The following is a 12,555-nucleotide window of genomic DNA, read 5'->3' as shown; positions in this document are numbered from 1 at the left end:
CCCTATATAAGAAGGCATTTGGCCTTCATTTCCCACAATCTTTTCTTCCCACAAAATCCTTTTTCCTCTACAATGTTTATGTATAGAAACTCTTGTAATTATATTTCTCATTCTCAATAATAATACATTTTATTTATCGATATTCTACGATTATTCCGCACTTTATTAGTTTCGTATTATATCGTTTCTTCAATATTATTTCTGTAGTGATACTTGTTCGTGAAGGATTGCCTGACTTGCCCAAATAGCGTTGGTTTGGTCGAGTGGCACATGTCTTTTCCGCATTCAAATAAATAAGGACGTGACAGCGGGATCTATACTAGTAAAATATGAATGAATTGTTTGTGGAGTGAAAGAGTATGCTTGACTGCTCCCTAATGCAATTTGATATTGGAATTTTGCCCAACTTCTATTTTAGTTTTTACAAAAAAAAAAAATCGCGCTGTGTACGGAAGTCCTATCCCAAATGATTCTCTATGCCCAGGATAGTAATCTCATTAAGGGCATTAAGATATGTAAGAACGATCCGGAAATCTCCCACTTACTGTTTGCAGATGATTCACTCTTCTTCTTACGTGGTGACTATGGAGATATGGACTTTCTTATGAACCTTATCGATGAATATTGTGTTGCCTCTGGACAATGCCCTAATAAAGATAAGTCCTCTATTCTTTTCAGTCCAAATTGCTCACTCATGATGGTCAAAAAGTGCTTGACTGACTTTAAATTTACTCTTAAGCATGATCTTGGTAACTATCTTGGCTTACCAACAAGTATTGGGTCTTCTAAGAGGGAGCTATTTAAATTTCTTGTCGGAAAAACTAAGCGAAGGCTATCCTCCTGGAATAATACTCTTCTTTCTTCGGCTGGTAAACTGACTCTTATTCGTTCTGTTCTCTCTTCACTATCCTTTTTCTCTCTATCGGTATTTCGCATACCGGTAAGTGTAACATCAAAACTTCAGTCCTTGATGGTGCATTTTTGGTGGAGTGGAACTAGAACTAATAAGTCTATTCATTGGTGTAGTAAAGACTTTCTTAGTAGGCATGTGGGAGAAGGGGGCCTTAGGCCCTGTCCTTTTGGACTGAATCCGTCTGAACTGAACTGAACTGAACTGAACTGAACTGAACTTAATGAACCTGAACTGAACTGAACTTAATGGACCTGAACTGAACTGAACTGAACTGAATTTAATGGACCTGAACTGGACTGAGCCAAAATAAAAAAAAAAACCTACGTATTACTCAAAAATTTCTCTTAACAAATAATGCGCCTTCAACCTGCTTTCCCCTTAGAACTTGTTCATAAAAAAAATCCTACCTTGACGCAACAACCAATCTTTTGAAGGTATTCACTAATTATGTATTACCCTTTTATTCTTTTGTGCCTTGATTGAATTCACATATTTTTTTTAATGGGTTTGTTTTTATTTATTGCTTTTGTTTTGCAATTGTAATATTAAAACGTGATAAATAATCTTCGTATCGATAATATTTTAATGAATTTCATTAATCAACTTTCATTGTTTCAGACTCTACAGTATGTGTCCATTTATTTTTTTGATAAATACTGTAGTTTTTAGTTTTAGGGCAGAAAGCCATGGGACTTCCGGTATGCGGTATGACTAGATGGATTTATTTCTCTAACAGGGCATTACCAATGAATGTGCATAGCCTGAGACATTGGTTGTATGTTTGTCTGTGTACATGTAGCATTTTCGAATTTTGTTTTTTGTTTTCCGATCTGCGATCTGAAATCATACTAGGGCGGTAGCTTTCCTGGCTTGTTTTCTTATATGAATCGGCGAACCGCACAAGAGTCGTAGTCCGAAATGATACGTGATAACCAAATAAATAATTTTCTCAAATAATATTTGTTTATCATTATAATATTTCAAAATAAAAATTCATGTTATATATTCAAGGTGTATATAATTGTGGGTGTAAATAAAATATTCTTACAGGCGAGAAAGTCCAAGTGCAATGAAATTATACCGTGAATTTAATCGGTCATTTGGCTGAATCTCTTCCTTGAGGACTATAGTTGTCTGGACTAAACTTAGAGCAGCCTAGTTTGCTTAAATTAGTTTTTATTTTTAATGAATTTGCCTTGTTCGATGTCAATTGAATTCATCGGCTTGAGAATGGCAAAACAAGAATTCCGAATTCATACAAAATTAGCAGTGAACTCTTTAAGTACAGTACTGAGCAGGAGAGGGACTAGGGGCTTGTACACTCTTAGCTGCTTCATCATTTGTTTGCCTGCACATCATTTCCACAATACAATGCCTTTTATATATAATCTTCGTATCGATAATATTTTAATGAATTTGTGTCGATTTATTTGAAAGTAATGTAATGGGAAGAACTTCTTGGCCCGATGAAAATTCAAGAATTTTGCTCAACATTCTAAATGAGGAGAAAAACAGAGGAGTTAGCAAATTTAATTGGGGAAACATTGCCAAGAAATTTAATGCACAAAAAGAATGTAATGTGACTGGAAAACAAGTGCAAAATCATTATTCAGATTTGAAAGAAAGATACAAGGGTTGGGAGGAATTGCAAGGTTTATCTGGCATATCATTCAATCCTATTACTAAAAAAGTTGCTGTAGATGAGAAGTCTTTGGAGAGATATAACGCATTCATAGAGGTAAATTATTATTAACTCATCTTAAAATTACCTCCAATTTGCTATATTATTAGTTAAATCTAAATTTAAGTTATAATTTATTTTATACAGCGGAATGGAAAGTATGGGCTAAAAATAATCAGAGGAGAATTGGCTAATATTGATGAAATGAGCAAACTATTAGATGGAAAATTTGCGCATGGGGTGGGTGGCTGTTTTTCTCCGGCAATGGCAAAAGGGCCATCTTACTTGAGTAGGCAAATTGAGGATCTTACTAATGATGAAACATCTCAAGACAATGAAGTTTCAGGTGATGAAAAATTTAAAGAAACCATGTTTGATGATGAGCATAAAGCTCCACCAACTTTAGTTGACCAAAAAGTTTTTGTGGGAACCTCGCGTAAACGAAAGGTTGAAGAACCCATTAGTCCAGAAGAACGTAAGAGAAGGGAAACTAGTTTTGATAGAGTTATCGCACTATTGTCCGGAACTGGTGTTGGTTCTTCAAGTAAGCGACCTTCTACAAATTGAGATGGTTAGTGATGAATTGACTAGAATGAAAGTTGCAGAAGAATCGGGTGACGCGTACTTTGTCTCCGCTGTCAGATATTTAAGTGATGAAACACGTGCCAAGATATTCCTATCCCTTAAAAATGATAATCAAAAGTGGATCTATCTAAGAGTGATGGACGTAGATCCCTTGTTCGCTCGCCTTTACTAGTTTGTTTTAGAAGCACTTTGTAGTTTCAAGTTTGTGTGTTTGAACCTTTCATTTTCAGGTGTTTGAACTTTTCATTTTCATATGTTTGAACTTTGTGGTTAAGATATTTGAACTTTAATATCAAAATAATTGAACTTGATATAATTGTGTTTTAATTATTCTAGTGTAGAATGGATAATGTTAGACGTGCATCTATAATTATTGCATTAGAATAATTGCGAAGATCACTTGTACCAAGTGATGCTAGTATACAACGAACATAATCAAGTAGGCGGCCTAGAAGAGAAAGAGGGGAAAGTGGAACTGAATACATTCACAGGTTGTTGAATGAAAACGCTACATCATGTTTTGAACAACTACGACTTGATCGGGTAATGTTTCTACAACTTGTAGATTTGATGATTGAAAGGAATTTGTTAGTTGATGGTAAGTATATAAAAGTGGACGAACAAATAGGAATTTGTTTATACATATTGACCAAAGGCTCTTCCTATCGTGATGTTGCTGATAGATTCAAGCATTTCATATCTACAATATGTGTGTATTTTAAAAAAGTGTTGGATGCCTTGGTTATATTGTCACATGATATCATTAGACCACACCGCGATCTACTTGAGGTGCCTCCGGAGGTAGAAAATAACTCACTTTATTGGCCTTATTTCAAGGTAATATTGTACCTCGTGCATTTAGCTATTTTTTTATATTTTTTTTTACTACCTTATGTCTTTGAGTTTTAACATCTCTATTACTACTATTATTTAGGATGCTATTGGTGCCATAGATGGAATGCATATAGAAGCAATTATTAGTGATCGTACTAGTACACCATTTCGAAATCGCAATGGTCGTAAGACTTGGAATGTGTTGGGTTGTTGTTCATTTGATAGGATTTTTACATTTATCAACGTGGGTTGGGAAGGGAGTGCCCATGATCTTACAGTATGGCGAGATTCTCTAACTGCCTCAAAATATGTTTTTCCTCATCCACCTGAAGGTAAGTATTAACTAATTTTCTTTATTTGTTTATAGCTCATTATTTTGCGATTCTCACGCAATTTTTATTTTACTTTGTAGGTAAGTACTATTTGGTGGACTCCGGATATCTTAATACTATTGGATATCTCTCTCTATTTGCGATCCCAACGTCGATCCCATTTGCCTAATTTAAGCACGGACCACCTATAGGAATGTTAGAACATTTCAATTACCGACATTCTTCATTAAGAATGAAAGTTGAATGTGCGTTTGGTCAATTGAAGAAAAGGTGGAAGGTGCTGAAAACTATGGCCCAGATCTTACCAAAGTATCAGATGTCAATTATCGTTTCATGTTTCACACTTCATAATTTCATACGAATGCATAAGCTTGGTATCCCAATTGTACAACATGATGCAGTTATTGGGAGAACAGATACAAATTTGGATGATAAAAATCGAATGAGCCTTATGTCTAAAGTGAGAATGGATATAGCTAAAGCTATTTGGAAAGATAACAATCCCGAAGAGCATGAAGATGGAGTGTCGCAAAATGACAACGAAGAAGAACATATGGAAGTAGATGATCCGAATAACTAAATTTTGTAATTTGCGTTGAATCTAAACATTTTTCACAATTGCAAGCATTTGATGTATTGACATTAATAATTTTTATTTTTATTTTATCATGACTCCTATTTCTGAACTAAAAATTTCGTTATTACACACTGCTGTCTATTTATATATTTTTCAAAGAACCAGACGACGACGACAACGATAGTAATAATAATTACAATACTAATAATAATTACAATAATATAGTTGAACTGAACTGAACTGAATTGAATTGAATTAAACTGAACTGAATCGAATCGAACTGAATCGAGCTGAACTGAACTGAACTGAAATTAAGTCCAAAAGAACAGGGCCTTAGTCTTCGCAATATTGGTTGCTTTAATCAAGCCCTCCTTGCTAAATCTGCTTGGAGAATCTTTATGTGATCCGGGAAGTCTTATTAGTATGGTGATTGGTCCCAAGCTTGGTATCCAAGATGATATTTTTTTCCAGAATCGCTAGATATTGATGTTAGGACATTACTCGTCTAGTATTAATAAAATCTTTTTGTAGGGGGTGCGATAACATGATATATCCAGTGAACCTAGAGAGCATGCAAAACGATGAGGGGGGTATATAATGTAAGCAAAAATACCCCGATATTTAGCAACCCTAAAAATTAAGCCAGGGGCCAATCAGTCTGATCGATTTGTAAGCCAAGACTCCCAAGAGCTTATGTATCTTCACTTCAGTCAAACACAATACAGGAAGTTTTAGATTCAGAACAAAGTCACTGAGTGACCAAACTATGCCTGGACTACTACCATCCATAAAAGTCACTATACATGTTTCACCAAGAGAAACACAAGATGCCACCGTTATACAAATGCTAGGCAGCAGGATTTAAAGGTTCGAACGTGAAGCAATTATATCCCATTGAGTGTAACAACCACTTTGCGTGGAGTGGGATAATCACGGTGCTCACATAGCCATATACCCTGTTTCACAATAACAAATTCAGGAAATATATCTGATTAAGGATGATAAAAAAAAATGAAGACTTAGAAATCTCTAAAGATACAAAACCTACTGAACATTACCCTATGGTCACAAAAGCTCTCATTTGTAGCGGGTAAAGGGACTGACGCACACAGCCTTTTCCCCTAGTGTTCAAATCAGTCCAAAGGTTGTTTTCGGAATATCCATAATCATAATGAACATACCTCCCTCCATTTCGATGAATAAGCCACATCCAGGAGCATGTTGAATTACATTGACCTAGTACTACATCAATTTATTGTAGCTAGGTTTATTGACTATTGGAACTTTGGAACACAAGCCAAAAATAATTAACCAAAACAACTCACTCAAGCGGCCTTTTATATCACTATGTTACACGAAAAATTGATTCCATATGAGTATAAGACTCAACTTCCGTAAAAGGAGATTTCCATAGCTTTCACTTTGCACTCGAGTCTTGACAAACATCAGATCAGCAGAAAAATTAATATGATTAACCTTCACGACTATAGCTAACAAGTACATACTCTCCAGAAAAGGGTCAATTTTACAAAATCCTCTAGATGTCGTGATCATTACCCAAGCAAAGTTTGTAAAACTCATACTCCGTATAAATGAGTCGTGTAGGTAGCACTTTGGAAAAGCAGTCACCCATGTACCAGGCCTTTCGAAGAGGCTGATTCATGTAGCACATTTGAAACCCCAACATCCAATCACCTAAAATACGTTGTCGCCACCAATTTTATGGCTAATATAGAAGTACTACATGACCCCCAAAAAAATCTTAAGGAACAATTAGCTTACCCTCACTGAAAAGTTCTAATATTAATGCAAACAGTGCTAGAATTACAAGTTGCAGCAGAAGAGTACAAAAACAAAGTTATGATAGTTACCTGCCAGGTTCCCATGTTGAGCTTTCCATTACTTATGGGAATCCTAAACAAGAATTAAGAATAAGATTAAGGAAAGTGCAAAAATTGACATCAACATCAAGAAAAATACAGCAAAGAAACTCAAGGTAAAGTCTTAAGGTAATTACGTAAGTGAGCAACCAAACATTGATGACTTGATATGCGCTGGCATGTCATCATGTCCTGCAAAAACACGATAAAACGAACAAATATCTACAATTCAGCATCAGTAGATAAAAGCTGAAAAATCTCTTTTTTAAATAAGAACACTCACAAATGGCAATATTTTTTTCTTTTGAGGAAAACAAATGGCAATATTATTATGAGCGTTATTGTTCATACTTCCCCGAAAAAATTCTGACCACACCACTATCATCAAGATTAAAGGTTAACTTAAGCTGACTGTCAGCTTGCTAATATCTTATCCAACCCTCCCTCCGACCTCTCTGTCTCTCACACATAGACATTGCCTTTATTCGTCAGTCCAAAATTCTAGGAGCAGGAAACAATTCCAGATGAAATTACTGATATGATTAGCATAGGAACCATTATACAGAATACCAAAGATCCCAAATTAACAAAAAAGGGCTCAGCTAAAACCAAGCAAAACAGCTACATCACACTAGTGCCCCACGGGCTTCTGTAAAAGGTGGGGTGGGGGATCGGAAGTACGCAGTCTTACCCCTGCTATTGGGGAGAGGGTAGAGATGACCGAAATTGTGTTAAGAATTGATTTCAATGAGCGCTACTTCAAAAATAAAAGCGCAATAAATTTAGTGAGTCTAAAAATAAGCACAATGTCACGGTACGAACTTCTCTAGACACGCACAACTGCACAAGCAAGTGGTGTCCCATGCGCTACCCGTCAACAATATGTCATGAATAAGTCACACAATGTTGGCTCAAATTCGAGCCCCTCAAGTGTATGCATCAACGAGCTAAGATTATGCTCGCATACACATTTGTTTGCTCCTCAATAGGCACTCTCACTCACTCTTCATATCTAATCTAGTAGGACGAAGGTTGAAGTTGAGAGAGTCAGAGAGAGCACAAGTCTCTTTGTAGAAAGCTTGATTAGAACTCTTAAACACTCGAATGCAAATTTAGAAGCATTGGTTCATCTATTGACATCTCATCCTACTTCAAAACTTCCTAGAATGGTCTAATTGTCTTTAGAATGTACTAGACGAATCCAAAATGCTCCAGATATAAGTCATATAACTAGTATGATCAAGACATTTTTAACTTCTAAACAACTCTTAAATGTCTTTGAATCTTCTAAAATTTTGTATATAACTTAGCTCATCGAACAATTCTGCCCGAAAAACACAATGTTTTGGATCAGCGAGAGGCTGACCGTGACAACACGCTGGAAAAGAAAAAAAAAAAAAAAAAAAAAAACACTAGCGAAATAAAAGTGCATGTTACTAAAAACAGGATCTGTGGTTCGATTGCTCATCATTAGATATTAGAATATAGAAACAATCAAATAGTAGTGAACTCTCACTCTGAACCAAGGGATTTTCTACTGTAACTGCTAGAAGAAAACGCTACGGGTACCTTTGTTACTCCTGCAGTCATGCTCGGCTGCAAGTGTCGGACGCAAGTTCAAGGAATGTCAAACATGACTATTGGTGGGGGAGGGGAGGGGGTGTTTTAAAGATCTAAAATGAAGTGTCTATGAGGCATGTTGCCATGTTATGTTGGAAGGACAATTGTGTCGGCAAACTTCTAAAGTGAGCTGTAAAAGTCTACATCCGCAAAAAACTTAGGCAAGAGATGAATTGATTTTTGTCATGACAAGTAATAGCTACATATCTGACTACTTGATGGTTTTCAACAGGTCACTGTGTAAACCAACCTTCCAATGTATGCCGCCAAGGTGCAGAAGGACCCTGGAGAAAGAAAGAAAAAACGACACACATAAGACCCCATGCTGAATAGGACAAATCTAAGAAAACGCTGAAATGATGAATGCCAACCTCCGGGACCACCCTGTTAAGAAATGTCTCAGTGTCTTCTCGGACATCACCATCATAATTCTCATTTATGGTCAGAGAAGCACTTGTATGCTGCACTGAAATATTACAAGCACAAAAACAAACAAATGAGTGCAAGGCGAAATTCGTACAAGTTTGAAGCATTTTAAGTTCCGAAAGACATGCATTGCTAAGATCACTCACAGAAAATATGAGCAAGCCCACAGCTGAAATCAGACAAATCCGATCCAATTTCCTTCAATACCTGATGAAAACAAACAGATACAGTTAAAAACAATGGTATCAGAAGAACCAACACAATATCTTAGTTTATTTTGTGCTTACTGCTCAACACGATTAGATGATCATGGTCAACAAAATATGTTAAATCTGAAACACGGAGCGTGTGCTGTACTACCAATAACATTCAGTACACAACTGCTGAAGGGTACAATCGAAATTTCTCCATTTTAACAGCAATTGCATGCTCTTGTCCCAAGCTTCACTACTAGGGCAGGCCACTAACACCCTAATTTGAAACATGTGATTGCAACTCGACATACCAAAACCGAACATCCGCCAAACTTCCATACTCATTTGGCAGGGAAATTAGGCCCAAAGCTTCTCGGCCCAATTCGGAAATGCCGGAATTCTAACTGACTTCACTGTCCAACTAACCACTCAAAGCTGACTAAGGAGCCTAATCCTAATCTCATAAGAGCTCCCAATTTTCAATACTTGGAATTCATCAAATAGTGATTTGACTAATCCCAGTTAAATGGTTCTAACTTCTAATCATTTAAGTCAAAGCTCGACTCGAGCTCAGTCAAAGTGATATAATCCAAGCAGTAGCTCAGTAACACTGATCGGAAACTCGTTTAGGCTCGTTTTTATAATCGAATCCCGACACATACCGTAAAATTCACCCAATTTAACCAACATAACAATTAATTAATATTTTCAAAACTCAATCAACAATCAAAAATAAAATAAAATAAAAATGAAAGATGAAAAGGGGGGAAGACCTTAGGGGTGATGAGGTGGCAGCCACGGGAGAGAGGAGAAAGAGTGATGGTTTTCTGGGCCCACTTGGGTGAAGTAGCCATGGTTCTGGGTGGTGACGGTGTTTGAATGGCTTTGATTTGTGGTATTCGACGATTATGAGGTGATACTATTGGGTTTGTGTTTGTCCCCAACGCTATGAATGAGGCTTGCATCGTGTCTTCCTAGAATCAATCCTACCGAGTAATCAATCAGTTGGTGAGAATAGTTTTGGTGCTTTTGTCCACTAAAATTTGAGGATGTGTGTTAACATTTGTTATGTCCACTTAATATTTCAACTCAATAACTAATTTACGGGATTTATTTACGTAGTTGCTCATTTATGAACGGATTTTACTTTTTTAAGGACTTTTTTTCATTATTTTTTCATTGTATACCCTTTGTCTAATTCTCTCTCTAAGTTTCTCTAATTCTCTCCCTCATAAAATTAATCAAATCCGTCAAAGACACAATTTATTCGGAGTATATCAAGAAGTAGCACTCGAGTGGAGTGAAAATGATGGATTTAAAATTCATGGAAAATAATTACAATGGTTGGACAGACCAATTTATGGAAACAAACAAAACCCCCAAAAATAAATCTGACGGAGGCAATAACCACCAAAACTGTAATTAAAGAGTATGATGGCTTCGATTTCCAATTTCGCATGGCATGGATTCAGAATTTTTACAGATTGTCAACGTCTCCAATTTTTGTGCACAAGAGACTGTACAAATTGGAATTTGGAAGTAGCACAATTGGGGTTAGAGGTGAGTAAGAAGCGGCGGTGGTCGGGCATTAGTGTGGTGGATGTCGTCAATCAAGGCAAGCGAGGCGGTGGTTGGCGGCAAGCTGAGGTCGGGAAGGACAGTGGCAAGGTGGTGGCAGGAGTGGTGGAGGGAGGTGGCGGTATTCAAGAGGAAATTGAATAGAGAAACAAAATTGAAGATTTGGGAGCTGGAATAAAAAGGGTAAAATGGTCATTTTCGTACATAAAAGAGTAAAACATGTCCATAAATGAGCATCACCCTTTATTTATGGTGTTTGACTACTTGTTTGTATTACTTGTGTCTACTCGAAGCTATCTAAATACTTTCATAATGTAAAGTTTTGGGGCATGCTTTTTGGGCTTTCGGCTTTGTGATGGCGTCAAACATTAGTTAGCATTATGACATTGTAATCGAGATGTATAAATTGCATTGTAAAATTCGATATTGGTCGCTTTTGAAGCTTAACTCAAACAGATTCCTTGGACAATTCGATTTTGGTCGCTTTTGAAGCTTAACTTAAACCGATTCCAATAGCCTAATCTCATACTGAGATTTAATACCATGTTATCAAATGTGAGAGTTTGAATTAATTATTATAAATTATGACCGTGTTTATTACATTATCAAACTTAGCATGTTTTTAATAATGTCATGAAGGGTCTTGCATATTGCAAAGAAAATAGGTTATCTCTACTCAACTTTCAGCTTAGTATGATTCTTCTTGATTGTATAATGATGTTGGGATTGATGGACTATATATGATGTTGAGATTGATTGTGATATGATTGTTGATGAGGGGTCAATACGAGTGTTTGACTCCACTCTGAGATCGCTTCTCGTGTAGCCCGCCACAAGAAGAATGTGCACATTAATGATCTGGGTAGTTCGTGTCTTGCGATTCGTATCAAGCACGATGTGTCATGTGATCCGTAACGCGTACATGATATATGTCGTGTGATCCATAGCACGCGTCGAGAGACAAGTCTTGTTATTCGTTTAGTAACAAGTATGAGATATGTGTCATGTGATTTGTAACATGCTCTGGGTGCCATGTGAATATGTGATCGGTAGCATGCATTGTATGTCATGTGATACGTAGCACACTTACTGATTGATGATGGGATTGAGTTAGAGATTGATTGTGTCTATTGTTGTGTTATGTACGAACTTGATTTTTATTACTCAACTGTTAGTTGACTTGTGCCTTCTCTTTTGTCAATATCTTTTAACGCTATCTGCGATGATCCATTTGATACATTCGACAAATGGTGAGCAGTTATCAACAAGTAATGATGTTGTCGTGATATGGATTGCTGGATGAGGATGGAGGACGCGTGAATGCCCTTAGAGTCTTACTTTATAGTTATATCCAGTTTAGACTATACTTTACTATTTGTGATTCTGATGTACCTTGTGACTTTTGATAAAGTTCTTAAATTTATCTTTATTATTGATTTAATATGTACAGCCTCGGATAACTGAGATGGTAAGATACTTATTTACTTGAAAATGTCTTATTAAAGATCATCGGAAACATGGGAGTGTTCCAATATATATTCAGATAATTTTCACCATGATATTACATACAATAATTTAAAAGAAGTTACCCATATGAAAAAGAAAGTTGAAAAAGGCTCGATATGCATGGCAATGACCATGGTATCTCATCTTCCACTATAATCATCTGTTCGGGCCCTAACAACACATTACACCACTTTCAAGTGCGCATATTATTGCATTTAAATGGCGTATTATCCTATATACCGCTAAAAAAGGGTGCAAAACGCCAAACGGTCAAGAGGTTAAAACCGGCGCAATGCTAGTCCAAGTAAAATCGGACCGCCGGAGATGGGCCAAAGAGTAGCTACATCTCCAGCGAATGAGTTGAGAGATCGAAAGGGAAGAATTTAATACCCGCCCTGTTAGGGACCCATTGACTGAACCATTGACCAT

At 36.6% G+C, this 12,555-nt stretch overlaps 2 protein-coding genes across 2 annotated transcripts; one reads left to right on the top strand and one right to left on the bottom strand.

Annotated features, from left to right (window-relative positions):
* Positions 1–466: 466 nt before the first annotated feature.
* On the top strand, positions 467–1,754 carry LOC141640709 (uncharacterized). The gene is made up of 3 exons (XM_074449395.1): positions 467–940; positions 1,576–1,611; positions 1,713–1,754. Exons 1-3 carry the CDS (start codon positions 467–469, stop codon positions 1,752–1,754), a joined length of 552 nt encoding a protein of 183 aa, XP_074305496.1.
* A 3,834-nt stretch (positions 1,755–5,588) lies between these two features.
* On the bottom strand, positions 5,589–10,106 carry LOC141599114 (uncharacterized). Its single transcript, XM_074419029.1, has 7 exons — positions 9,816–10,106; positions 8,995–9,055; positions 8,794–8,888; positions 8,673–8,706; positions 6,940–6,994; positions 6,794–6,836; positions 5,589–5,878 (listed from the first exon to the last, which is right to left on the bottom strand). The coding sequence occupies exons 1-7, from the start codon at positions 10,005–10,007 to the stop codon at positions 5,807–5,809; spliced, it is 552 nt and encodes a 183-aa protein (XP_074275130.1). The 5' UTR covers positions 10,008–10,106; the 3' UTR covers positions 5,589–5,806.
* Between the last annotated feature and the right edge of the window lie 2,449 nt (positions 10,107–12,555).

Source organism: Silene latifolia, chromosome 1 (genome assembly GCF_048544455.1).
Source record: "Silene latifolia isolate original U9 population chromosome 1, ASM4854445v1, whole genome shotgun sequence".
Classification (NCBI taxonomy): Eukaryota; Viridiplantae; Streptophyta; class Magnoliopsida; order Caryophyllales; family Caryophyllaceae; genus Silene; species Silene latifolia.
Note: the sequence above shows the minus strand (reverse complement) of the source record. Positions and strands in the feature narration are given on the sequence as shown.